We start from the raw sequence: 23,668 nt of genomic DNA on the forward strand, positions 1-23,668 counted from the left end.
ATTCCCTCAATCACTGTGAACCAGTGGGAAAACACAATATTCTAGAAAACCAAAAAGCACAGATTTTTATTCAAAACCCCACAAAAATCCCCATAAATCTATGAAAAAATGGAGGGAAAAAAGCATCCGAGCTGGGTTTTTTTAATTTCCCCCTTTTTTCTCTCCCAAACCTGACACGACCTTTAATTCCTCGCAATAAATATACAAAAATAGAATAAATTAGGTTAAAAAATACAAGGCAACACTGGCAGATCAGCAATAAAGGGCAAAAAAACCACCCAAAAACCTGGTGGGAGAGGAATAAATAGGGAGAAAAAAAGCAAAAATAAATCAGTTTTGGGACTGAGCCCTTTTTTTCTTGAAATGTGGGGGAAAAATAAGAAGAAAAATCCCTCCCCCAGTTCCAAACAAGCTTGAAATTCCATTTTTTTAGGGGGGAGGGAAGGGGCAGCACCCGTTTCATCCCCATGTGTGGGGACAATACCAATAACACTATAAAAAAACCCTTAATAATTACAGAAATAATAAATAAACCCCTCGGGGAGGAGGGGGGGTTGCCGTGGAGTTCTGGGGGTGTGGGGTCAGCCCGGGGCCCCCCCAGCCCCTGCCTGCTCCTGCAGCCCCAGCAGGCTGTAGGCGATGCGCTTCTGGTGGCCCGGCAGCCGCACCCCGATCCGCTTGATGTCCCTAGGAAAGGGAACACGGGGTCAGGAATGGAGTCAGGAACGGGGGAATGGGGCTGGAAGGGCTGGAGCCACCACGGCCACAGCCCGGGCTTGGGGGGACCCAGGAGCAGCGTCCTCGGGGTGGGGGGATGGATGGGGGTGGACACGGCTCATCCCAATGGATGGATGGATGGATGGATGGATGGATGGATGGATGGATGAGGGGGTGGACACAGCTCATCGGGGTGGACACAGATGGATGGACATAGCTAACCCCAAGGGATGGACGGACATGGCTCAACCGAAGGGGTGGACAGATGGACACGGCTTATTCTGGGGGATGGATGGATGGATGGATGGATGGATGGATGGATGGATGGATGGATGGATGGATGGATATAGCTAACCCCAAGGGATGGATGGATGGACATGGCTCATCCCAAGAGATGGATGGATGGATGGACACGGCTCATCCTGGGGGATGGACGATGGATGGACATGGCTCATCCTGCGGGATGGACATGGCTCATCCCGAGGGAAGGACAGACTGACATGGCTCATTCCAAGGGATGGATGGATGGATGGATGGACATGGCTTATCCCAGGGGATGGAGGGCTGGAGGAATGGCTTATCCTGGGGATGGATGGATGGATGGATGGATGGATGGATGGATGGATGGATGGATGGATGGATGGATGGATGGATGGACGGATGTGGCCCATCCCGGGGGATGGATGGATGGACATGACTCATCCCGAGGGATGGACAGACTGACATGGCTCATCCTAAGGAATGGATGGACACAGCTCATCTCAAGGGACAGATGGACAGATACAGCTCATCCCAGCCTCTCCAGCCAAGGAACATCTAATTTTATCCCGTCCCTCAGGCCACCAAGGCCACGAGAATGGTTTCCGTTCCCAGCACATCCCTGTCCCTTGGGAGTTGGAGGGGAGGGGATGGGGACAGTGTGGGGACACATCCTAGGGACAGCAGGGGAGTGGTGTGGGGACAGCCTGGGAGGTCAGGGGACAGCATGGGGACAGGGACTCACTCGCTGGTCATCTGCAGGACCTTCTCGATGGTGCTGTAGCCCGAGGCCATGAAGGTCTCGGTGTACTGGGGCATGCGGATGGACTCCAGCCACTCCGGGACCGAGCGGAACGGGACGCCCTCGGAGCCGCTGGTGCTGGGCAGCCGGATGGACACCCTGCGGGAAAATGAAGCAAAAATAGAAAAATGCAAAAACAAGTGACGCAGAAATGCAAGGCTGGAAAAGCGATGTGAAAACAGAAGGGCGTGAAAGTGATGCAGAAAGGAAACGATGCAAAAAATGATGCAGGAATGGAGGGGTGTAAAGAAACAATGTGGAAATGGGAAGGTTGAAAAAACAATGTGAAAATGGGAAGGTGCAAAGGTGCAAAAAAAGTGAAAATGGGAAGGTGCAAAAAACTATGCAGAAAGGCGAGGACACTAAAATATTGCAGAAATTAAACAATGCAAAAAATGATGCAGGAACAGAAAGGTGCAAAAATGGTGCAGGAATGAAAGGGTCGCAAACAGAGATGTGAAAGTGGAAGGATGGAAAAATAACACGAGTTGAAAAGATGCAAAAAATAATACGAAAATGGAAAGATGAGAAATTCTGTGGAAATGGAAAAAGGAAAAAATAATAATGCAGAAAACTGGAAGGATGCAAAAATAGTGCAGAAATTAAATGGTGCAAAAAGTGATGTGAAAGTGGAAGGTTAAAACAATGATGCAGAAATGGAAGGATGTGAAAAATGATATGAAAATGGAAAAACAATGCAGAAATGGGAAGATGCCAAAAAATAAATGCAAAAATGAGATGATGAAATTGTGATGCAGAAAATGAGATGCTGCAAAAAGTGGAAATGTGAAAATGGGGAAATACCAAAAAATTATGTAGAAATGGAGAAGCCAGAAGCAACAAAGGAGTGCAGAGATGCAAAACCCAACCCAAAACAGCACCATGACAGTGCAAAAAATGATGCACAAAAGGCGAAGATAAAAACAAAATGATGCAAAACATGACAGAAGACACAAAGATGTGCAAGACTCGGAGAATGCCACACTGGTTTGGTTGGAAGGGACCTTAAAGCCCACCCTCTTCCACCCCTGCCATGGGCAGGGACACTTTCCATTATCCCAGGAGTCTCCAAGCCCTGTCCAGCCTGGCCTTGGGCACTGCCAGGGATCCAGGGGCAGCCACAGCTGCTCTGGGCAACTGCTCCCCTCCCTCTTCTCGCCCCCCACCCTATCCTGGTGCTCCCTGCACTCACCGAGGGTCAAAATCTGCCAGTGCCTTGAGGGACTCGGGGGCGCGGATGAGTTTGTCGAGGATGCTGACGATGTCGGGGAATTTGGGGCGCCGGCAGCGCTCCTGCTGCCAGCACTGCATCATCAGCTGGTAGATGGCCGAGGGACAGTCCAGCGGCGCCGGGAGGCGGAAGCCCTCGTTGATGGCCTTCATCACCTATGAGGAGGAGGATGAGGGTCAGGGATGGTCCCCCCAGAAAAGGTGTTCATTCACAGAATCCCAGAATGGTTTGGGTTGGAAGGACTTTAAAGCTCATCTCATTGCAGCCCATGCCCTGGGCAGGGACACCTTCCACCGTCCCAGGCCCATCCCAGCCTTGTCCCACCTGGCCTTGAATGTCTCCCAAAGCACTGGTGGTGGTGGAGGGTGGGCTCTCACCTCGTGGTTGGAGAGCTCCCAGTAGGGCCGCTCGCCGTAGGACATCACCTCCCACATGACGATGCCGTAGCTCCAGACGTCGCTGGCAGAGGTGAATTTGCGGTAGGAGATGGCTTCGGGTGCTGTCCAACGGATCGGGATCTTCCCACCCTACAGCGACATTGGGGTCAGCCCTGCACCCCCAAAAACCACCTCACCTTGTTCAAACACCCCAACATGGCCACCATGGTGGACAATCCCCCACCTTGTTCAACCACGCCAACATGGCCACCATGATGGACAATCACCCACGTTGGACAACCATCCCAACACAACCACCCACCCCCTCACCTTGGCCAGCCACCCTTCCATGGCCAGCCAGCCCACCCTTCCTGGCCACCATCCCACCACAGTGACACTCACGCTAGTGGTGTAGGTGGCTTCAGGGTCATCCTCCAGCACCCTCGAGAGCCCGAAATCAGACACTTTGCACACCAGGTTGCTGTTCACCAGGATGTTCCTGGCAGCCAGGTCTCGATGGACGTAATTCATGTTGGCCAAGTACTTCATGCCAGCAGCGATGCCTCTCAACATCCCCACCAGTTGGATTATGCCAAATTCACCTTCTTTTTCCTGGGAAAAGGGGAGAATCCAGCCTGGAATCCACCTGTTGTCCCACCTCCTTTGGTGGGTGTTGGAGGTTCCACCACCCCGTGTCACCTACCCTCAAGAATTTATCCAGCGCCCCGTTCTCCATGTACTCCGTGATGATCATGAAGGGCTTGTCTGTACAAAAGAAAGACCCCAAAATAGGTCAAAACACCAAAAAATATCCCTCCAAGCCTCCCAAAAAGTCACCACCCTAAAATCTCTAAACGTCCCACAAGCCCTCCCAAAATCCTTAAACACTCAAATGCCCAGTGCCCCTCAAAAAAACCTAACCCCCCCAAAAAAACCCCAACCCCTCAAAAATTACAAAAAAACCCAACAACCCCCAAAACCCCAAACCCTACCAGTTCCCCCCAAAAACTCCAGACCCCCAACTCCCCAAAAATCCACCTCCATTAAACATTCCCAAAACAACAATAAAGTTTCAACCCCCTTACAGACCCCAATAAACCCCAAAATAACTCCCCCAACTCCTCCAAAAATCTCTTAAGCTCCCCATAAAACCTTCCAAATAAACCTGAATTCCCTCCCCAGAAAAATCCCCAACCTCATCCCCCAAAACGACCCAAGTCCCCCAAAATCCCCTTTGCACCATTGCTCCAAACACCTTATTTTTATATCTCTTTTTTGGTGTGTTTTGCTGGGAAATCGGGGTGGTTTTTTTGTAGGGACAGGACATAGAGGACACTCACACTTGGAGACCACGCCCTCGAGGCGGATGATGTTGTGGTGGCAGAACTGTCCCATGATGGTGGCCTCGCTCAGGAAGTCCACGCGCTGCTTTTCTGTGTACCCCACCTTCAACGTCTTGATGGCCACTGGCACCTCCTTCCTGCCGCGCTTCAGGGTGCCCTTGTACACCTCCCCAAATTCACCTGCTCCAAAAAACATGGGCACCCTTAGCCCCCCTGTCCCACCCTGATTTCAGGGTGTCTCAGGGGGGACAAAGCCACGCACCAGCACCGATGACCTTCTGGCGGGTGATGAAGGATGGAGGGATCTCGGTGGTGAACTTGAGCATGGCTTGGTTGGGGTCTTCGTAAGTGTGGGGGTCAACGTAGGTCTTGAGGGGCTTCAGCTGGTCTGGAGGTGTCAAGGAGAGGGTCAGCACCCCTGTCACCCCCTGCCCATCCCTGTTGTCTCCACTGTCCCATGGCTCACCTGACTTGGAGAAGTAAACATCCTCGGCAGATTGGCGTGGCCGTGACTTCCTCTTCCTGTGGAAAAGCAGCATTTTGTCCCAAAAGATCATCCCTCCCCCATATTGGTGGTGGGACAACAACATTTTGGGGTTTTTGGGGGGGGGTTTGTCCCCTTACCGCCGGAGGATGTAGAGGAGAGTGCCCAAGAGGAAGACAACGAAGGCGACGCCAGCGATGCTGCCAGCAATGACGGTGGCTGATGCCATGGCCTCAGAACCTGTGGGGACCATTCGGGTGAGCCCTGCACCCCCTGGAGCCCCCACCCCACTCCTGACACCTCCTGGAGCCCCCACCCCACTCCTGACACCCCCTGGAGCCCCCACCCCGCACTCCTGACACCGCCCAGCTCCTCCTCACCCTCAGGCAGGGTCTCGAACTCGTGCTGGGGGCTGAAGGCCCCGTGGCCATCGGCGGTGAGAGCCTGGACCCGAACCACGTAGGCGGTGCCTGGGGACAGCTTGGGCAGGGTGACAGAGGTGCCCTCGCAGCGCAGCACTGAGTAGCTGTTCTCATCCACCTGGGGACACGGCAGGGTGACATTAGGGTGACACGCAGGGAGGGGTGGCACGGGTGTGGCAAAGATGAGGTGATGTGGGGGACGTGACATGTATGGGGCAGGCATGGAGGTGACATGGATAGAGGGATGAACATGGGAGGGACACAGATGGATGCAAGGATAGAGGTGATGTGGATGGGGAGGTGACATGGATGGAGGGATGACATGGATGGAGCAGGGATGGAGGTGACAGGGATGAGGACAAGGATGGAGGTGGCGTGGATGGGGGACTGATGTGGCTCAGGGCAAGGATGGAGGGATGATGTGGATGGAGATGTGGATGGAGATTGCATCGACAGAGCTGACACAGCTAGGGGCAAGGATGAAGGTGACATAGATGGAGGTGACACAGATGGACGTGTCAGGCTGTGTCACCTTCTTGCTGTAGGTGACCTCGTACTTCCAGACCCGACTCTGCTGCCGCAGTGGCACCGTCCAGGACAGGACCAGGCTGGTGGCTGTCCGTCCATCCAGGCTCACTGATGTCACCCGGGGGGGCTCTGCCGTGGGGACACAAAGGGATGTCACTGAGGTGTTCCCATGGGGGACAGGGACACCACAGATGTGTCCCCACCATGGAGAGAAGGTGTGGGAGCTGCCGGTGTCCCCTCACCCGTCTGGTTGACGCTGATGGTGGCGCTGGCCACGCTGCGCTGGTGGCTGGAGGGGGACACCCGGTTGCGGGCCTCCACAGTGAAGGTGTAGTTGACGTGCGGCTCCAGGTCGGTGACAGTGACCTCCGTCCCCGTGAGCCCCTCGGGGGGCTGTGAGAACCGGACCCCCCCATCGCAGGGCCGGCACTCACCGCTCTCGGGCCAGCACTGCTCGCAGGTGATGCTGTAGGTGACGTCCTCGCGGCCACCGGGGTCAGCGGGGGGAGCCCAGCGCAGCTGCACCGCGGCCCCCAACCCCAGGGCTGTGACAGCCTGCGGGGGCGAGGGGGGACCTGCGGGGGACACAGGGCAGGGTCAGGGGACAGGGCGGCTCCATGTCACCTCAGTGAGGTGACACCACAGTGTTCCCCCTCCGGAGGTGACTTACGGGTGCACGGAAGCTCCGGGGGATCCTCAGGGGCCCGGAAAAATCCGTCCTCGCACGGGCAGGCGGCAGCGGCGGCTGGGGCGGGCAGGGTGTGGGGGGGACAGGGCTGGCAGCCCCCTGAGGACACTGAGGCCTTGAAGGTGCCAGGGGGACAAGCTGGGGGACACACACAAAGTGACACTGGTGAGATTCCCAAATCCTGCTCCCCATCCATGGGATCAGCATCTGGCAGGTGGGGGGGAAGCACCCCCCAAGCACCCAGAAAAGTGTTATGAGGAGTTTGCCTCATTTTGCAGCTTCTTTATTATTGGGGAGCCCCCCCAACACCACCCCCCCTCCTGGTTGAGCCCTGCTGCACTCACTGCATTAGTGATGCTGCAGGGGAATGATCGAGGATGGGGAATTTTGGGTCCAACATCTCATTTCTCCAGCTCAAATGGAGAATTTTAGGGTATTTAATCTTGTTTTGCACCTGCTACTTTATTTATTTTTTTGCTGCTTTGTATTGCTACTTTAAAGTAGCAATTTAACAATGCTTTGTATTGCTACTATATTTTACTTTATTATTACAACTGGGATCCCCCCAGCCCACCCTTCACTGGTCTGAGCTCTCACTACAGTGGTGATGCTGAAAGAGGAGGATCCAGGGCTGGGGATTTTGGAGACAAAACCTCATTTCTCCAACTCTGAATTGGGAATTTTTCAGGCATTTCACCTCATTTTTGCAGTCACTCCCCCACCTGTCGCTTTAGTTTTTTAAGATTTTCTAAGCCTTCTAATGTTAACATTCTTGTAGCAAACTTTCTCACACAATTTCTGTAAATAACTCATTGTTTTGCATTCCTTTATGAAAAAAGAGAAAGTTAATAGACCGTTAGTCTGTCCAGTGTCATTGGAGAGGTGGCACTGTCACTCTCCAATCCACTGTCACTCTTAGAAAACTATAAATGTTAGACTCAGAAAATAAACTTCTCTTTTCTCTTCACCTTGAGAACAGCAGTGTGCACTTGTGTTCTTTTGTGTCCTATAGCGACATCCCACCCCTCTCTCAGCTAAGCCCTTCCACAATCCACTCAAGGCTGAGGACCCAGGATTGGGAATTTTGGGGCCAAACCCCCACTCCTGTTCCCTCCCACCCCGCCCCAGGCACGTACCAAGCTGGCCCATCCTCAGACACCCCCTCAGCTTAGCCCAGTCCATACCTTGGCAGGTGTCTCCCAGGCTCTGGAAGCCGGCCTGGCACAGGCACTCCCCGATGGGCACGAGCCACTCGCCGTCGGCGTTGCAGTGCAGGGCCGGCGCCTGCTCGGCCACGGCCTCGGCCACGCACGAGCCCCGCACCTCGGCCAAGGTCTGCGAGTCGGCGCCGGCCACGGTCTCCGGGAAGCGCGCCATGCCCCGCACCACGGCCGGGCACCGCTTGTAGTACACGCGCACGGAGAGCAGCGCCACGCAGGCGCCCAGGTCCTGGAAGGCCAGGTAGAAACCCTTCCTGTGGAGCGGCCCCACCGAGCGCACCTCCATGTTGAGCTTCACGTTGCGGGCGGCGAAATCCTCCTGCACGGTGATCTCGTCCGGAGCGATGGTGTCGATCTTCCTGAACTGCCGCTTCTGGAAGTTGGTGCCGTAATCCACGTCGGACTCAGCGTAGTAGAGGTTGAAGGTCTCCTTGCAGGAGCCGCCGCCGGCCGTGGGGAAGCTGTTGCAGTCGCGCACGGTGAACTGCAGCTCGATGAAGATGCGCTGGGCCACGCCGCGGTAGATCCAGTTGGTGCGGAGCCAGTTCTCCTGCTCGCCCTCCAGGACGTTGCACACAGAGTACATGTAGATCAGGGAGTCGTTCAGGACGTTCTGCAGCTGGTCCCACTGTCCCAGAGACAGAAATGGGGCTATGGAGGGGAACTGAGGCACAGTCCCCAGGGATGGGTTTGTCTCATCTCATTCCCCCTTTCCCCATCCCCATGGAGGTCCCCAGACACATCCCAGAGGTCTCCAACCCCATGGGTGTCCTCACATCCATCCCCATGGGTGTTCCTGGTCCCATGGAGGGCAGCAGCCCAATTCTAGTGGAGGTCTCCAACCCTATGGGTGTCCCTGTGACCATGGAGATCCTCATGACTGAGGGATGTTCCCATGGAGGTCTCTCTCTACAGATGCTCCTGTCCCCATTCCCATGAATGCCCCCAGGCCCATCCCCGTGGATGTCTCTATTCCCATGGAGGTCCCCATTCACCATTCCCATGGATGCCCTCTTCCCCATTCCTGTGAAGGTCCCCAGAGATGTCCTTGTCCCATCCCCGTGGAGCTCCCCCATGGCTGTCCCCATTTCCCACCCCACTGCTGGCCAGCGGGGCCGGACGCCGGATCCATGGGTGCTCACCCCTTTTCCATAGGGATGGGTGAGCCAGCCCAGCTCCCCATGTGCCTTGGCGAAGTCCAGCAGCACCACTGTGGGAGAGGAGAGAGGACAGGGACGTCAGCAGATGCCACCAGGACCTGCAGGTGCCACCAATACACCCCTCTGGCCCTTGGATGTCCATCACCCAGGACCCATGGACAACCCCATGGAAGTCCCCAGGATGTGCAAACACTCCTGGGATCCACAGATGTCCCCAAAATTCATGGATGTCCTGGGCACCCACAGATATCTGTGCGACCTGTGATGCCATCAGGACCCACAGACATCCCACCAGGATCCCTGGATGTCCTGGGCACTCACAGACATCCCTGGAACCCACAGATCACAGGAGGTTCCATGGATGTCCTCAAGACCCCTGGATACCCCCAGGACCCACAGATCCACCCCATTTCCACAGACGTCCCCAAGAGCCACAGATGTCCCCAGGACCTCCAAACAGTCCCAGGCCCCACAGGTGTCCCCTGGACCCACGGATCCCCCGTTCCCGGCAGATTCCGCTGGAAGAAGCCCCCCGGGGCCGCCCCCAGAGGCGGGGAAGCCGCGGGGCCCGGCGGGACCTGTCCTGGCACGCCGAGGGCGGCGGCCGGATCCAGGGCCGGGAGAGGAAGAGGAGGAAGAGGAGGCCGGGGAGGGAGCGGGGCCCCCCGGTGAATCACCCCCCAGGAATGTGCCCGGACGCCCGGGTTCAGCGGCGAGATGGGTCCGGCGGGACGGGGCCGTTTCGGGACGGATGTGCCCCTCCAGCTCCCACGGCTGAGCACGGACAGGTCCCGGGAGGCTCAGGACTGGGGGGGGACCCCAGAACCTGCCTGGGGGGACCCCTAAACCTGCCTGGGGGGGACGCGGGTGGCTGCAGCGTCCCCCCCGCGCCGTGCCCGGGGTCAGGAAGGATGCCGGGGCGGATATCCCGGTTTTCCTGAGGCTGGAAATCCCCCCCGCGAGCCTCCGGAGAGCGGAAAGCTGCCGGAGCCAGGGCCGGAGCGGGCGGGGGTTCCCCGCCGGTGCCCCCCGGGGCGGCTCTGGGGACAGTCCTGGGGCCGGGGCTGCTCCAGGGGCGCAGCAGCCCCGGGAGCTCCCGGGACAGCGCCGGGGCCGCTGCCCCGTCCCGGGAGTCACCTGTAGCCACCGCCACCACCATCATCATCAAATCCTCCGTCGCCTTCGTCACCCGACCACGGCCGCCCCCACCTCCAGTGGCACCGTGATGTGGCCACCAACCCTATCGCCACCGTCAGCGCCACCCCCGCGCTCCGGAGCGGCATCCCCGTCCCATTCCCAATCCCATTCTTGCTGCATCCTTGTCCCTGTCACCTGCCCTGCCCTAACGCCGTCCCAATCTTTGTCTGAATCCGAATTCAATTCCCAAAGTGAACCCCAATCCCATCCCCTCCGCTCCCATTCCTGTTCCCATCCCAGTTCCATCCTCATCTCAACCTTAACGAGAATCCCAATCCCAAAATGAATCCCATCCCCTCCCCAATCTCAATCGGAACCTCAGTCATAATCCCAAAATTGATCCCATCCCGTCCAAATCCTGCTCCATTCCCTCCTTTTTAGCCTCCTCCCCACCTCAGCTCACCCCAAATCCCCCTGGATCTCACAGAGGGGAACCAATCCCCCCAAAATCCCCAAATCCCACCACTCTCCCACCACTTTCCCTTTCCCCCCACGCACTTTTAAAACCTCACATCCCAGTATTCCCTCCTGGGAAACAGCACTTTGGGAACACACCCCAAATCCCACAGCTGCCACGGGATCACCCCCTCTGCTGTCCCCTCAGCACTTCCAAAAATCCTCATTTTAGGGTTTTTTTACCCCATTTTTAGTTTTCAGGGAGTGTTTTCCACCCTAGTCTGATTTATTTGCATTTGGGGCTGGATTCTTCCACCTTATCCTCGAAAAATGACGGATTAAAGCTGTCAGACAGAGTTTATAGAAACTCAATCCTAAAAAAATTCCAGATATACACGAAAAAGTGATTTTCCCCCTTTTGTTTTGCCCAAACCTGCCAAACTAAGCCCCAAAATCACTGGGGGAAGGGTTGAGAGGTGGAGGCCGAGACGCTGCTTGTTTTTTCCCAGGAATTTTTTGGGATTTTCCTGACATTGTTTTCCAGCTCTCCGGCCGGATCCTACCCGACCCTGCACCACCCATGGGAAACGCTCCATTTTAAGGTGATTTTCCCCTTTTTGGGGAGTTTATTTTTTAATCCCCCCCACCTTCACCCCTGTGCCAGCCTCCTTTGGGGGCTCCGGGCAGGACCTGGCCCCGGCACGTCGGTTGGACGCTCGGCATGGGAAAAGTTGCCACAAACTCCTGGGTTTCACCTCATTTTAGCTTTTTTTATTCCCCTTTTAAATTTCTTTCTCCTCTATTCTAGTTGTCCCCCAATTTTAGTTGCCCCCCCCCTTATTTTTATCTCCCTATACACCTTTTTAACTCCCCCCCCCTTACTTTAACTTTTGCTCATTAATTTAACTTTTCCCCTTTTAATTTAAACAACTCCGCCCTCATTTCAACTTTCCCCCTAATTTTAACCTTCCCCCTGCCCCAAAGGCGCTCCGGCACCTGCAGATTCCCCACCGCACCCCGAAGTGGTGGGGGGGAAGGGGGAACCCACATCCCCCTTTACCCTCAGAGCGCTCCCTGACTCCTCAGCTCCCCCCAAACACCCGAATTTACCCCAAAACCACCCCACCCTTGGGGGTGCCCACAATAAAGGAGTTTCGGGGTGCTCCCCCGGAAAAAAGTGGGGGACTCACCTTCCTCGGCGGCCAGGGGGCTGAGGGCGGTGAGGAGGAGGAGGGTGAGGGCCGGCGGGGCGCCCGCCATGGTGGGGCGGCTTTGGGGGGTCCCGGGCGCGCCCCACGAGCGGCGGCCCCGCGGGGAGTGCGGGGGGTGTGGGGTGCGGGGCCGCGCGCCCGCTCCTGTTCATTCATGCCCCGCTGACGTCACCGGCCACGCCCGCTCTTAAAGGCGCAGCAGCCGCTCCCAGCACCGCACCAGTAGGGCACTGGGAGGGCGCGCGCCCCGGGGTGGGACGAGGCCGGGTGGAGGGGAGGGGGCTGTGGGAGCTCCCCCCAAGGTGGGGCACGGCTCTGGAGGGTATTCGGGGGTCCCGCAGCCCCGCGGGGACCCCCTGGGCCCGGCCCCGAAGGGGTGAACGCTCCCCCCCTCCCGCCCCCTCCCCTTTCATTCATGAATCGGCGTGGGAAGGGCGGGGGGGGCGGCAGCCAATGGCTGCAAGGGGCGGGGCCACGCCGTTACTACCGGCCACGCCCCCCGCCCACCAGTTCGATACTTGGGGGGTTTGGGAGGGACCGGTCTGGGGGGGCTGCCCGGGCCCCAAATCCTCAGCACCATCGTCCTCATGGACCTGCAGCACCCCAATTCCCACAGCACCCCAAATCCCATCACCCACGGCACCCCAAATCCCACAGCACCCTAAATCCTATCACCCACAGGACTCCAAATCCCATCACCCACGGCATCCCGGATCCCACAGCACCTCAAACCCTGGATCATCTGTTGCACCCCAAATCCCATAGTGCCCTAATCCCATCAATTCCAGCACCTCAAGTCCCTCAGCAGCCCAGTCCCCATGATCCTGCAGCACCCCAAATCTTGCATTTTCCATAGCAACCCAAATCCCACAGTACCCCCAATCTCTGCAGCACCCACAGCACCCCAATCCCTTCACCTCTAGCGCCACAAACCCCCCAGTACCCCAAAGCAACTCAAATCCCACAGCACTCTAAATCCTGCACCGCTGTTCCCATAAACCCTCTGCAGCCACATCCCCTAATACCCACAGAGCCCAAAACCCCCGGGATCCACAACACCCCAAATCTGCCAATAGGCCCAGGCACCCCATTCCATGATCCCACTGAACCCCAAATCCCCCAGCACCTGCAGCACCCCAAATCGTGCAAGCACCCCATTCCATGATCCCACTGAACCCCAAATCCCCCAGCACCTGCAGCACCCCAAATCCTGTAAGCATCCCCATTCCATGATCCCACAGAAATTCAAATCCCCCAGGATCTGCAGCACCCCAAATCGTGCATTATCCCCATCCCCAGGATCCCAGTGCACCCCACATCTCTCAGCAAGTGCAGCACCCCAAATCCTGTAAGCATCCCCATTCCATGATCCCACTGAAATTCAAATCCCCCAGCATCTGCAGCACCCCAAACCCTGCAGCACCCACCTCCTGATGATCCCATTGCACCCCATATCCTCCCAGTACCCCCAAATCTTCATTACCCCAGCACCCCAAATCCCCCCAAACCCCAAATCGGACAAGTCAGGCCACCCATGATCTTTTTCATAGAAAATCACTGATTTTAGCAAAAAAAGCACCTTTTTACCCCTCCCACCCCCCAAACCCTTCCCAAGAGGGGGTTCAGGTGGCGGTGTCCCCCGTGTCCCCCGGGGTGACCCCGACGGTCACTTGGTCGCGCCGCCAGAGCTGCTCCACCAGGGAGTCCAGGACGGGGCCGACCCGGGCCAGCCCCGCCCGCGCCCCGCCGGCCCCCGCGGGGCCCCCCGCCCGCAGCACCCGCAGCCCCTGCGAGCCCTCGAAGGCCCGCACGTCCCCCTCCGTCACGGCCGCGTGCGGGGCCAGGTCGAATCTGGCGTGGGGAGAGGACACAGGGTCAAGGGAAACAGCAACGCCCCGGAGAATCCCCCCAGAAGCACCCGAGATTCATGGGGAGTTGTGGAGCCACGGGTGTAACCAGGTGGGAGTGTTCTCTGCCTGCCCAGGGATTGAGTGGTTTGGAATCTGGGGGTGCAAACCTGATTGTGAGGGGGGACACGGGGTCAAGGAGACACCAACACCCTGAAAAATCCCCCCAGAATCACCTGAAGAGAAATGGGGATTGTGAATGCATTGGTGCAATGAAGTGTTGCAGGTTCTCAGCCTGCTGAGATAAGTGCTGGGAAATCTGGGGGTGCCAATCTGACTGGGGGGGGGACACAGGGTCAAGGGAAATCTGGGGGTGCAAACCTGACTGCGGGGGGGATATAGGGTCAAGGGAGACCCAGAAAATCCCCCCAAAACCCCCTGAAAATACATGGGAGTTGTGACCCAAAGAAACCCCCCCCAAAGCCCCTAAAATATCTATGAGAGTTGAGGACCCATTGGTGTAATGAGAGTTGCACGTTCTCAGCCTAACGAGGTATTGAGTGGTTTGAAATCTGGGGGTGCAGACCTGACTGCGGGGGGGATATAGGATCAAGGGAGACACCAATACCCCAAAAATCTCCTTTAGGGTGGCAAAACCCCCTAAAAATAAGCAGCAGCCGTGAACCCATTGGTGTAACCATTTGTGCACATTCTCAGCCTGCTGAGATACCAAATGCTGAGAAATCTGGGGGTACGAACCCATTTTGGGGCGGGGGGGGGTCAAGGAACACCTAAAAAACCCCAAAACCCCGTGAAAATCAGCAGGAGTCGGGAATCCATCGGTGTGCTGTTCTCAGCCCCTGCCATGCCAAGCGCTGAGAGCCCTGGGGGTGCAATCCCCCTGCCATGGGGTGACTTTTGGGGACCCCCCAAAAAGGATACTTGGTGCCCACGACCACCCTGACGAGGTGGCGGTCCCCGGGGCCCAGCACGCGGCCCATGAGCGCCGGCAGCTCCTCGAAGGACGCGCGGTCCGTGAAGGAGAACAGGAACAGGGCGGCGTCCGCCTCCTCCTTACAGGCCTGGGCACGGGGACACCGCTCACCGCGAGGTCCCGGCGGTGTCCCCCGCCCCAAAACGCGTCCCCCAGCCCAAACGGCGTCCCCCGCTCACGGGCAGAAGGTGCTCGAACTTCCTGAGCGCTCCGTCCCCGCAGTCCCACAGGTGCAGCTGGAACAGGACGGGCCGGCCGCTGCCGCGGGGCTTGGCCGGCCAGAACAGCGTGGTGGCCTCGATGCCTGCGGGGACAGCGGGACTGTCACCCCCAGGACACCCCGGGCCATACACAGGGTCTCATGGTAGCCTCGATCCCTGCGGGGACAGCAGGACTGTCACCCCGGGTCCCCCCCAGGCCGTACCCAGAGTCTCGTGGTGGGCAGGGGGCGCGGGGTTCCCCCCCAGCCAGGCCACCAGCGCTGTCTTGCCGACGCCGCTCCTGCCCGCCAGGAAGAGTTTGTAGGTGACCGTGGGCACAGCCAGCGCGGGCGGCAGCGCCGGCCGCTCCAGCAGACCTGGGGAGGGGCTCGGGGTCAGTCTGGGGGCGCTGAGAGCCCGGCTGGGGGGCGCAGGGGGCGCACGCACCGAACACTCTCCGCTGGTTCTTGTGCAGGATGGAGTCCAGGTAGGGGCGGCCGGCGGGGGACAGGAGCCAGCCCGGCTCCAGCGCCCAGTCCTGCTCTGCCATGGGCCCCCAAACCTGGGGGACGGCGAAGAGCCCCCCTTCCCCCATGGGGTCACTGCATCCGCAGCTTTGGGGGCTCCTTCTGACCCCACCCCAGGGTCCAGGCACCCTCCCCAGGGCCCCTAAATCCTCCATCGAGTCCCTAAAACACCCCCCATGTCCCAGCATCCTCCCATGGGGTCCCCAAAACCACTCATGGGGTCCCTGACACCCCTCTGTGAGGTGCCTGCCACCCTTCCATGGGGTCTGTGCCCTCCCTATGGAGTCCCTGCACCCTCCCATGGGATCCCTGACCCCTCTCTGGGGTCCCTGCACCTCCTACAGGGACCCACTGCCTTCCCATGGGCTCCCTGCCCCTCTCCGGTTCCTGTGCCCCACTTTGGGGTCCTTGTCCCCCTCAGTGTCCCTCCACCCTCCCAGGGTGTCCCTCACAGCCCCACACGGGGTCCCTGCCCTCCCCCGCGGGGTCTGTGCTGCCCCCAGCTGATCTTGTGCCCCCACAGCATTTAGGAGGGAGGGGACTCAGCCCCTGTCCCCTCCCCGGATCCGCTGCCCCCCAAATCCCCCCCCCATGCCTCGTCCCCCACACCAATTTTCCCGCGCGGGCCCTTTAAGACGCGGCCCCGCCGCTCACCTGAGGCAGCTTCCGCCTCGCCGTGACGTCACGAGCATAGGCGGGGCGCTATGGAGACCACGCCCATCCACAGCTGCGCGTGCGCGGTGAGTTTGGGGGAACACGTGGAGTGACCCCGGCCCTGGGGATTTTGGGGGGTCCCCATCGCAAGCTACTGACACTGCAATGATTTGGGGGGGTCCCCATCCCAAGTTACTGACACCGGAATGATTTGGGGGGGTCCCCATCCCAAGCTACTGACACTGCAATGATTTGGGGATCCCCATCCCAAATTACTGACACTGCAGTGATTTGCGGGTCCCCATCCCAAGTTACTGACACTGCAGTGATTTGGGGGTCCCCATCCCCAGTTCCCAGCACTGCCGGGATTTGGGGTTCCCAACTGCCAGGCTTTCCAGGTTTTGGAGCCCTCCCTCATCTCTAATCACCAACACTGGAAGCTTTGGGCTCCAGCATCTCCCACACTGGCAGGACCTGGGGTCCCAATTTCCAGCCCCAGCAGGCTCTAGGATCCCCATCCCCATTTCCCATCTCCAACAGGCTGTGGGATCCCCAGTTCCCAGCACTGGCAGGATTTGGGGTCCTTATCACACATTTCCAGCCCCAACTGGCTTTGGGGTCCTTATTCCAAATTTCCAGCCCCAGCAGGTTTGGGGTCCCATTTCACAGCGCTCGGAGGCTGTGGGATCCCCAGTTACCATCTCCAGCAGTCTTTGGGATCCCCATTCCCAGTTCCCATCCCTAACAGGGTTTGGTGTCCCCCATTCCCAGTGCTGACAGCCTTTGGGTCTCTGTCCCTAATTCCCAACCCTGGCAGGACCTGGGATCCACAATTTCCAGCACAGGCAGGACATGGGTTCCCCAGTTCCCAGCCCTGGCAGGTTTTGGGGTCCCATCCTAAACTTCCATCCCAAACAGGGTTTGGGATCCCCAGTTTCCAACCCTAACAGGCTTTGGGGTCCCCATACCGAATTTCTGGCTCCAAGGAAGTTCAGTGTCCCAAATTCTCTGTGTCCCCCTTTGCCTCCCTCCACTGCTCCAACATCCCCTGTACAAGTATTTCCCTTCTCTTACACAAAGACCCCAAATCCCCCCGTTTCACCCCCAAACTTACAGCAGCACAGCAAGAACTTCCCCTCCAAATCACTCCCACCCCTCCCCAAAAGCACCAACCATCCGTTTCTTTTCCTTTTTATTTGTTAAACCACTAAAAATTCGTCGGGAAGGGGGGGGAGGGACCCCCATGAACCCCCCCAAAATGTACACAAGATTTTAAATATCACCGGAATCGCTTCCCATTGCTGCTCTCGGCCCGGGAGTGACGGGGGGGACACCTGAGTCGCGGTGGGTGGGGGGGGACACCTCGCTCACAGCACCAGCAGCTCCCGTGGGATTGGGGGACAGGGACCCAAATTTGGGGTGAATCTCTCTGAAGGGCACAGAACATGCATCTCCCGGCGGGGAACCCCGGGAGCGGGGCAGGATGGAAACTGGGAGAGCAGCCCTGGAGGGATGCTCCGCAGGGAGAAGGACATCAAGGCGCCACCCATCCCCGGCTTTGACTCTTTTTTCGGGGATGGATGACAAAAAACATGCAAAGGGGACGTGGGGATCGATGGCAAAGCCTCGACCGCCTTCCCCGCGGCCACGCGTGGAGAAGGAAAATTCCAAAATTCCACAGCTCACCCGAGGTGCTCCTGAGGTCTGGGGATTTTTTGAGAGGGGGGAAAATTGAATTTTGCTTTCCCTTAGCACAAATCAAATTGTTCTGGGATGAATGGGAGAGGTGGGATTCGACGAGGGGTTTATTTACAGAGGTGAAAACGCCGCGGGTGAAGCAAATCCCTCCCCGTCCCCACGCGGCTGGGATGGGATTTAAGGCTCCGACCGGCAGAAAGCTCAGTGGGAATGGAGAAGAAAAATTTTGGGAAGAAGGGACCACGTCATGGCGCTGCCGGCTTGGGGAGGGCTCCCTGGTTTTAGGGTGCTGGAGGCTGTTGACCAAAACCTGGCAGAATCCGCCCCGTTTCCCCCCCTTGGAGGGGACAGGGAAGGAGGGGTTGTCCCAGAAGGACGCACAGGTTCAATCCCTTCGGATTTGGATTTAATCTTTGCGGAAGGAGGCACGTGCAAAGATGAGGTGAAGTTACTGCATCGAGGCTGCCCTCACATTTACCAGTATCTGTCCTTTTTCCTGGAAAACCCACCCTGCTCCCAGGCTCCAAGGGGTTTGGGCCGTTCAATGAAATGAAACCTTTAAGTCTAGAAGGGAATTGGCAGCCAAATATCTCCGTTTTGGGGGAATAATGGGATTTTCAGAGTATTTCTGCTGGTCAGAGGGGATCAGGGCTGATCCCAAAGCCTGATCCAGCAGGGCAGGGAGAGGAGGGATGCTAACAATCAAGATTTTTGGCATTTTGACACAAAAAAAATGTCCTTTCCTCCTTCTTTTGGTCCTGCTTGGAGGACAGAGACGAGAGCGGCAGGTGAGAGGCAAAATAAAAAGGCATCGTGTTTGTGTCGAGCAAAGGTTGGCAGCGCTGGGAGGTTCCCAGAGGGATATTGCTGTTTTCCTGACAGAGTTGAGCATGGAATTAATCAAGCTAACAGCCTCCTGCCTGCTGCAATTTAGGTTATTCCTATAAAACCACTTCTACTCACAACCCACGAGGAATTTCGGAGAGACCGAGACTCACAAACACTTAGAGAATAAACCCAGGAGGATCCTGGCTGCAGCAGAGGAATTCCCTGGCTGCTCACCCCGACTCCTCGGATCCTTCCCCGCCTGTAAACACGACTGGGGTCTTACTGGGAACTGCCGGGGCAGCGCTGGAGGGTTTGCTTGGACTTTTATTGGTTTCCTGCTCCCTAATTCACAGTTTGAACGCCTGCGTGTCGGGAAGGGGCTGGGGAAGGAGGAGGAAGAGCCGCAGGGATGGAAGGACGGGCGGCGGGCGGGGGCCGCATTATCTCTTTGCTCGCACAAAGTACAAGGCATTTGTTTTGGGGTAATATTTGACGTTTTGTTTCTTGTCCATCAGGCCACCGAATATGATCAGCTCCCCTCGGCCTTGCACCACCGTGTGTAAACTGGTCTCGGGTGGCCCCACCACGGAGCTGCTGTTGAACACTTTCCACTTGACTCGTCCCTGCTCCTTGGTGTCCTTAATGTCCAGCACGTACATCTGCATGGGCTTGCAGTTCATGCTCTGGTACAGCGGCTTGCCCACGTTCAGCGACTGCGGCGGGTGGTGCCCGAGGCGCCGGGCGATGGGGGGCAGCGAGTGCCCCTCGCCCTGGGTGGCGCTCGGCCGCACGGAGCCCGGCTCGGAGCCCGGGGACCCCGGGGACGAGGCCAGGGGAGGGCTCAGCGCGGCCGAGGCCGAGGCGGCTTTGGAGGAGAGGGCTTTGACGGCCTCGAGGCTGCGGCGGAGCGCGCCGGGGGACACGGCCCCGGGCAGGGCGGCGTGGGGCGGGGTGTGGATGCCGTTGGTGTGCTCCGGGGGGTTCCGCGTGCCCGCTGTCCTGCCCTCCGCGCCGTCCAGCTGGCACAGGAGGGACGTGGGCTTCTGCTCCCAGCCCAGCTCCACGGAGGCCAGGCGCAGATCCCTCTGCTCCGGCAGCGAGCCCCGGCGCAGCGCCAGGGCTGGCCCCACCTTGAGGTCGAGTCCCTCGGCGGCCGAGGGGGTGCTGGGGGACAGGGCCTGCACGGGGCTGTCCAGGGAGGCCCCGCCGGGCGGCGCCGCTCCGGGTGACACGGTGCCGCCGTTGAGCACCGGGGAACTGTCCCCTCTGGCCGGGGACAGGCTGCCCTCCCGCGAGCCCGACGGCGTCTGCCTGCGGGGCCGCAGGGTGCCCCAGCGGCCGTTGACGCAGGGAGCCTCGTCCGTGTTCCTGACGGGAGACTGGGAGCGGAATTCCCGCGTCTCGGGCACCAGGGCGGGCGGCGTGGCACTGATGGGAGACGGGCGGGAGTTGAGGCTGGGGCTCAGCGGGGCTCTCCCGCTGGGAGCTTGGCTGAAGACCACGACGCACTGTCCCACCTGTGGGAGAGCAGGGAACAGACATCAGGAGGAGCCTGGGTGCTGGGGAGAAGCAGTTACGGAGCATTTTGGGCAGGGAATGAAGAGGGAGGGGTGTGTGCGAGGGAGCAGGGACCCCCGTGTCCGTACCCTGCAGGCAGGATGGCACCACAGCTCCGGGGCTCCGTGGTCCTCGTTCTCCACCTTGAGCGGCTGCCACGTCCAGGGGTTGGCCTGCATGTGCAGCAACCAGGCGTCTTTGAACAGCTGGGGAGGGAAGAGTCACACATTCAGGAGTCTGGGCTGCCATTCAGGAGCCCAGGCTGAGATTCAGGAGTCCAGGCTGAGTTTTAGGATCCCAGGCTGAGTTTTAGCCCAGTTTACTGCTGGGCTCAGCCCATCAGGGCCATGGTGGGAGCGGTGCTTTGCTGCTGCAGACAGAGGATGCTGACCCAGAGCAGGAGCTAATCACCCATGAGTGACTACACCCCACTATGGCCATGGATAAATCCCTTCATTGCCATCTGCTATCCCAGTACAAAGTCATCCTGATGAACCTCAGTGAATGCAGGGAGCTGCTCAGAGAGCGCCTGGGGTGATTTTTATCAATTAAAGCAGCTCCAGCAACAGCTAAACAGCTTCTCTGGAAAATCTACCAGGTGGATGCCTAGATTTAAAGAATAAAATGCCACCAACATGCAGAGTCCCCCCGTCCCAAATCCAGCCCCTAGGTGCCAGGGGGATGGTGATGTCCCTGCTCCCCCAGGTACTCACTGCATTGGGACCCCCGCAGCCTCCCAGGATCAAAATGGTCTCGTTGTCTATCACGATCTGGAGGGGACAAAAGAGAGTTTCAGCCCGGGAAGGATGAGGCAGGTTGTCACTGCACAGGTGTTACTGGGGTCTGTGTGCCCGGGATGAGGAGTGGAGCTGGGATAGAGCTGCTTTTGCCTGGGACAGAGCGGGATGCAGGGCTCATCCCACCCCTTGTCCCAAACCAGTTCCTCTCTCCAAGGAGAGCAATCGCCCTTCCCAAAGCTCCAGGGCCCTGACACCCCTCGGCAAAGGAGGGGAAGGTGGAAGGATTGTTTGGGGGGGCAGGTGCTGGCAGCAGTGTCTGATCAGTGCTGCTGGGGGTGAGGGATCCCTGTGGGCTCCCTTCCCAGGGCATGGAAGGAATATTCCAGCACAAGCCATCCGAGCCCTGCTGGGACCAGCCACACTCTGGGGATCACTGCCCATCCCAGATGGGGACAGCTGCCTCAGGCCAGGTGACAGCCACGAGCTCCCTGCCCCGGCAGGTGCTGCTGGAGCTGTGCTTGGAGCGGGAGCAATCCCGAGTCAATCCCAGGATCGGGAGAGAGGAGCAGTCACAAGGGCCCGGAGCCAAACCAGGCTGTGCTGCCTCTCCGCTGATCTCCACAAGGCACGAGTGGGGTAAAAATGTGTTCATTACAGCTCTGAGTCACTGGGGGAGAGGGCCTGGCAGGCAAGAGCTCCACAGATAACTCAGGAGGGAATGAATGAAGCTGTGGAGCGGGCAGCGAGGCTGTGCCTGGCTTCCCTGTGGCTCAGCTCACCTGGGACTGGCCCCCGCGCGGGTGAGGGCTGGGCCCCGAGATGCTGGGCTTGGACCAAGCCCACTGCTCCAGATCCAGCACCCAGACGTCGTTGCTCCTGCAGGGATGAGACAACACGGGCTCAGGATACAACCAGGGACGTGGAACTCGGGTTCAGGGCTGGGTTTTATGGCAGAATTGGGATTTTTGCAGGCTGGAGCCTTGCGATTTGCTGTGAGAGGTGAAAGGTGTGCTAAGGCAGCAGGCAGACCCCAAAATCCTGCAGAAAATTCCTCATGGGCGACCCCAAGACCATCCCAACCCCCTTGTGGCTCACAGGGGCGCTCGTCAGCCACGCTGACCCCAAACTTACATCTGTCGGGACCCAAGGGAGCCCCCAAAAACGATCATTTTGTCTTCGATGACACAGGAGGAGTGTCCTGCCATGGGAGGGGGCCCGTGGGTGGTCATGATGCAGTTCCACCTGGGAAGAGAGGCAGGAACACATGCCCCAGTGAAGGAAAACATTGGATGAAAGGCCAAACAAAAAATCCCAAAGGCCTGCAAAGTCCTCAAGAACATGTAATGGAGGAAAACCACAGGGAAAACCTCCAAATATCCAAATAGCACTAAACTAATTAGAAATCCCAATGTGCTAAACATTTTTAAGGCATGACCAAGTCTCATGGCCAACTTGGGAACATCTCCCCTTCCAATTAAGTTTGCCTCAAATTCTTTCCAAGAGAATTGGAAATCTTAATTACAGAGTTGTAATGACACTGCCCAAAGTGCTCTGGATAATTGATACTTTGGAGGATGAAAAGTTCTCAGCACAAGAGAAGCAGGAACCTTCTCTTTGATACAGCATTTTCCTTCTCACACACACCATCAGTGAGAAAGCTGGGTCTAAAATCAGCCAAATGATGTTTAAAGGGAAAAGGAAAATTCCTGCCAGCTCCATGGACACTGCTGGATGCTCCAGTCCCGGAGCTATAAAGGCAGAGGTTGAAATGATGGAGAAATCTGATTTATCACATCTCCCTGAGGGAGCTGAGTTTTGGATCATCACTGAAAACAAGACCTCCAGCACTTCACGCTTATCTCAGAAACACCTCAGTGCTCCCAGCCAAAGTGATAAGGCACTTAAAACACGCAGGTTTCCCACCTGGATGGGGATGCTCAAGAAGCCTGGAATATTTAGGTACAAGTCCAGAACCATATGGAAGCAACTGCACCCACGAGCTGCTTGGCAGCACCCTGTCCTCAGCTCTGCTGTGCTTGTGTGGCTTTTTTTGTTTCAGAAAGAGCATTAGAGACACACCTGGGAAACCAGGACCACGCACAGCTTCCCAGGCATTCCTCCAGCTGCATTCCAGAGCCATTTCTCCAGGATCAAAGCCTGCTCTTACCAGTTTTTGGAGGGGGAGTACGTGTGGATCTCATCGAAGAACCTCTCGGGCTGGTGCAGGGGGTAAGGGCTCGGCCTGGTCCAGCCCCCAAAAAGCACCAGCAAATCCTTGTAGACCACCAGCGTGGCCCCAGCCTTGGGAGAGGGGTAGGAACCTGGCAGGGAGGGAGGAGAAGTTAGGAAAACCATGTTTGAACACAAGCCCCCAACTCTGCATCATTTCTTCAGTGCCACAATGTGGAGACTCCGCCTTTCTGAAAAAATGAAAATAACAGAAAAGAAAACAAAAAAGGAAAAAAAAAGAAAAAAAGGCAAAATTAGAGCTGGGAGCCTGGGAAGAAAACTCCTGCCAATTTGTGTCATGGTAATTAGTAGGAGCCTGAAAGCACATCTCAAACACAGCAAAACATCTGTCACTCACTG

At 57.7% G+C, this 23,668-nt stretch overlaps 3 protein-coding genes across 5 annotated transcripts in view; all 3 read right to left on the bottom strand.

Moving 5' to 3' along the window:
• Positions 1–130: 130 nt before the first annotated feature.
• EPHA2 (EPH receptor A2) lies at positions 131–12,190 on the bottom strand. The gene is given in 18 exon segments (XM_030963653.1): positions 131–687; positions 1,721–1,876; positions 2,970–3,163; positions 3,386–3,535; positions 3,788–3,997; positions 4,089–4,150; positions 4,726–4,908; positions 4,991–5,116; positions 5,195–5,250; positions 5,353–5,452; positions 5,593–5,752; positions 6,167–6,291; positions 6,405–6,737; positions 6,833–6,988; positions 8,035–8,698; positions 9,213–9,280; positions 12,014–12,161; positions 12,164–12,190. Coding segments are annotated over 18 exon segments (3,024 nt in total). The 3' UTR covers positions 131–581.
• Positions 12,191–13,654: 1,464 nt separating this feature from the next.
• On the bottom strand, positions 13,655–16,304 carry CPLANE2 (ciliogenesis and planar polarity effector 2). Of its 2 annotated transcripts, none has more exons than XM_030963692.1 (6): positions 16,257–16,304; positions 15,523–15,637; positions 15,300–15,452; positions 15,055–15,179; positions 14,824–14,963; positions 13,655–13,885 (listed from the first exon to the last, which is right to left on the bottom strand). In XM_030963692.1, the coding sequence occupies exons 2-6, from the start codon at positions 15,623–15,625 to the stop codon at positions 13,657–13,659; spliced, it is 750 nt and encodes a 249-aa protein (XP_030819552.1). In that variant the 5' UTR covers positions 15,626–15,637; positions 16,257–16,304; the 3' UTR covers positions 13,655–13,656. The 2 variants fall into 2 exon arrangements, with proteins under 2 accessions (XP_030819552.1, XP_030819551.1); XM_030963691.1 differs by having other exon boundaries at positions 15,523–15,660; positions 16,257–16,296.
• Positions 16,305–17,431: 1,127 nt separating this feature from the next.
• FBXO42 (F-box protein 42) overlaps positions 17,432–23,668 on the bottom strand; it is a 48,135-nt gene continuing 41,898 nt past the window's right edge. For both annotated transcript variants that reach the window (XM_030963665.1, XM_030963664.1), the window contains exons 5-10: positions 23,247–23,400; positions 22,211–22,321; positions 21,859–21,955; positions 21,053–21,109; positions 20,429–20,545; positions 17,432–20,299 (exon numbers count right to left, since the gene is read on the bottom strand). In XM_030963665.1, the coding sequence (XP_030819525.1) occupies positions 19,223–20,299; positions 20,429–20,545; positions 21,053–21,109; positions 21,859–21,955; positions 22,211–22,321; positions 23,247–23,400 (1,613 nt within the window). In that variant the 3' untranslated portion in view covers positions 17,432–19,222. The remainder of the gene's footprint in view (positions 20,300–20,428; positions 20,546–21,052; positions 21,110–21,858; positions 21,956–22,210; positions 22,322–23,246; positions 23,401–23,668) is intronic.

The sequence above is a fragment of the Camarhynchus parvulus genome, chromosome 21, assembly GCF_901933205.1.
Source record: "Camarhynchus parvulus chromosome 21, STF_HiC, whole genome shotgun sequence".
NCBI classification, from domain to species: domain Eukaryota; kingdom Metazoa; phylum Chordata; class Aves; order Passeriformes; family Thraupidae; genus Camarhynchus; species Camarhynchus parvulus.

Excerpts from the sequence above, each read along its gene's own strand:
- CPLANE2 (XM_030963692.1), bottom strand. The coding sequence starts at position 15,625 with ATGGCAGAGCAGGACTGGGCGCTGGAGCCGGGCTGGCTCCTGTCCCCC. Across the intron at positions 15,453-15,522 it reads GAACCAGCGGAGAGTGTTCG|GTCTGCTGGAGCGGCCGGCG; the intron begins GTGCGTGCGCCC and ends GCCCCTCCCCAG. Across the intron at positions 13,886-14,823 it reads AGGGTGGTCGTGGGCACCAA|ATTCGACCTGGCCCCGCACG; the intron begins GTATCCTTTTTG and ends TCCCCACGCCAG.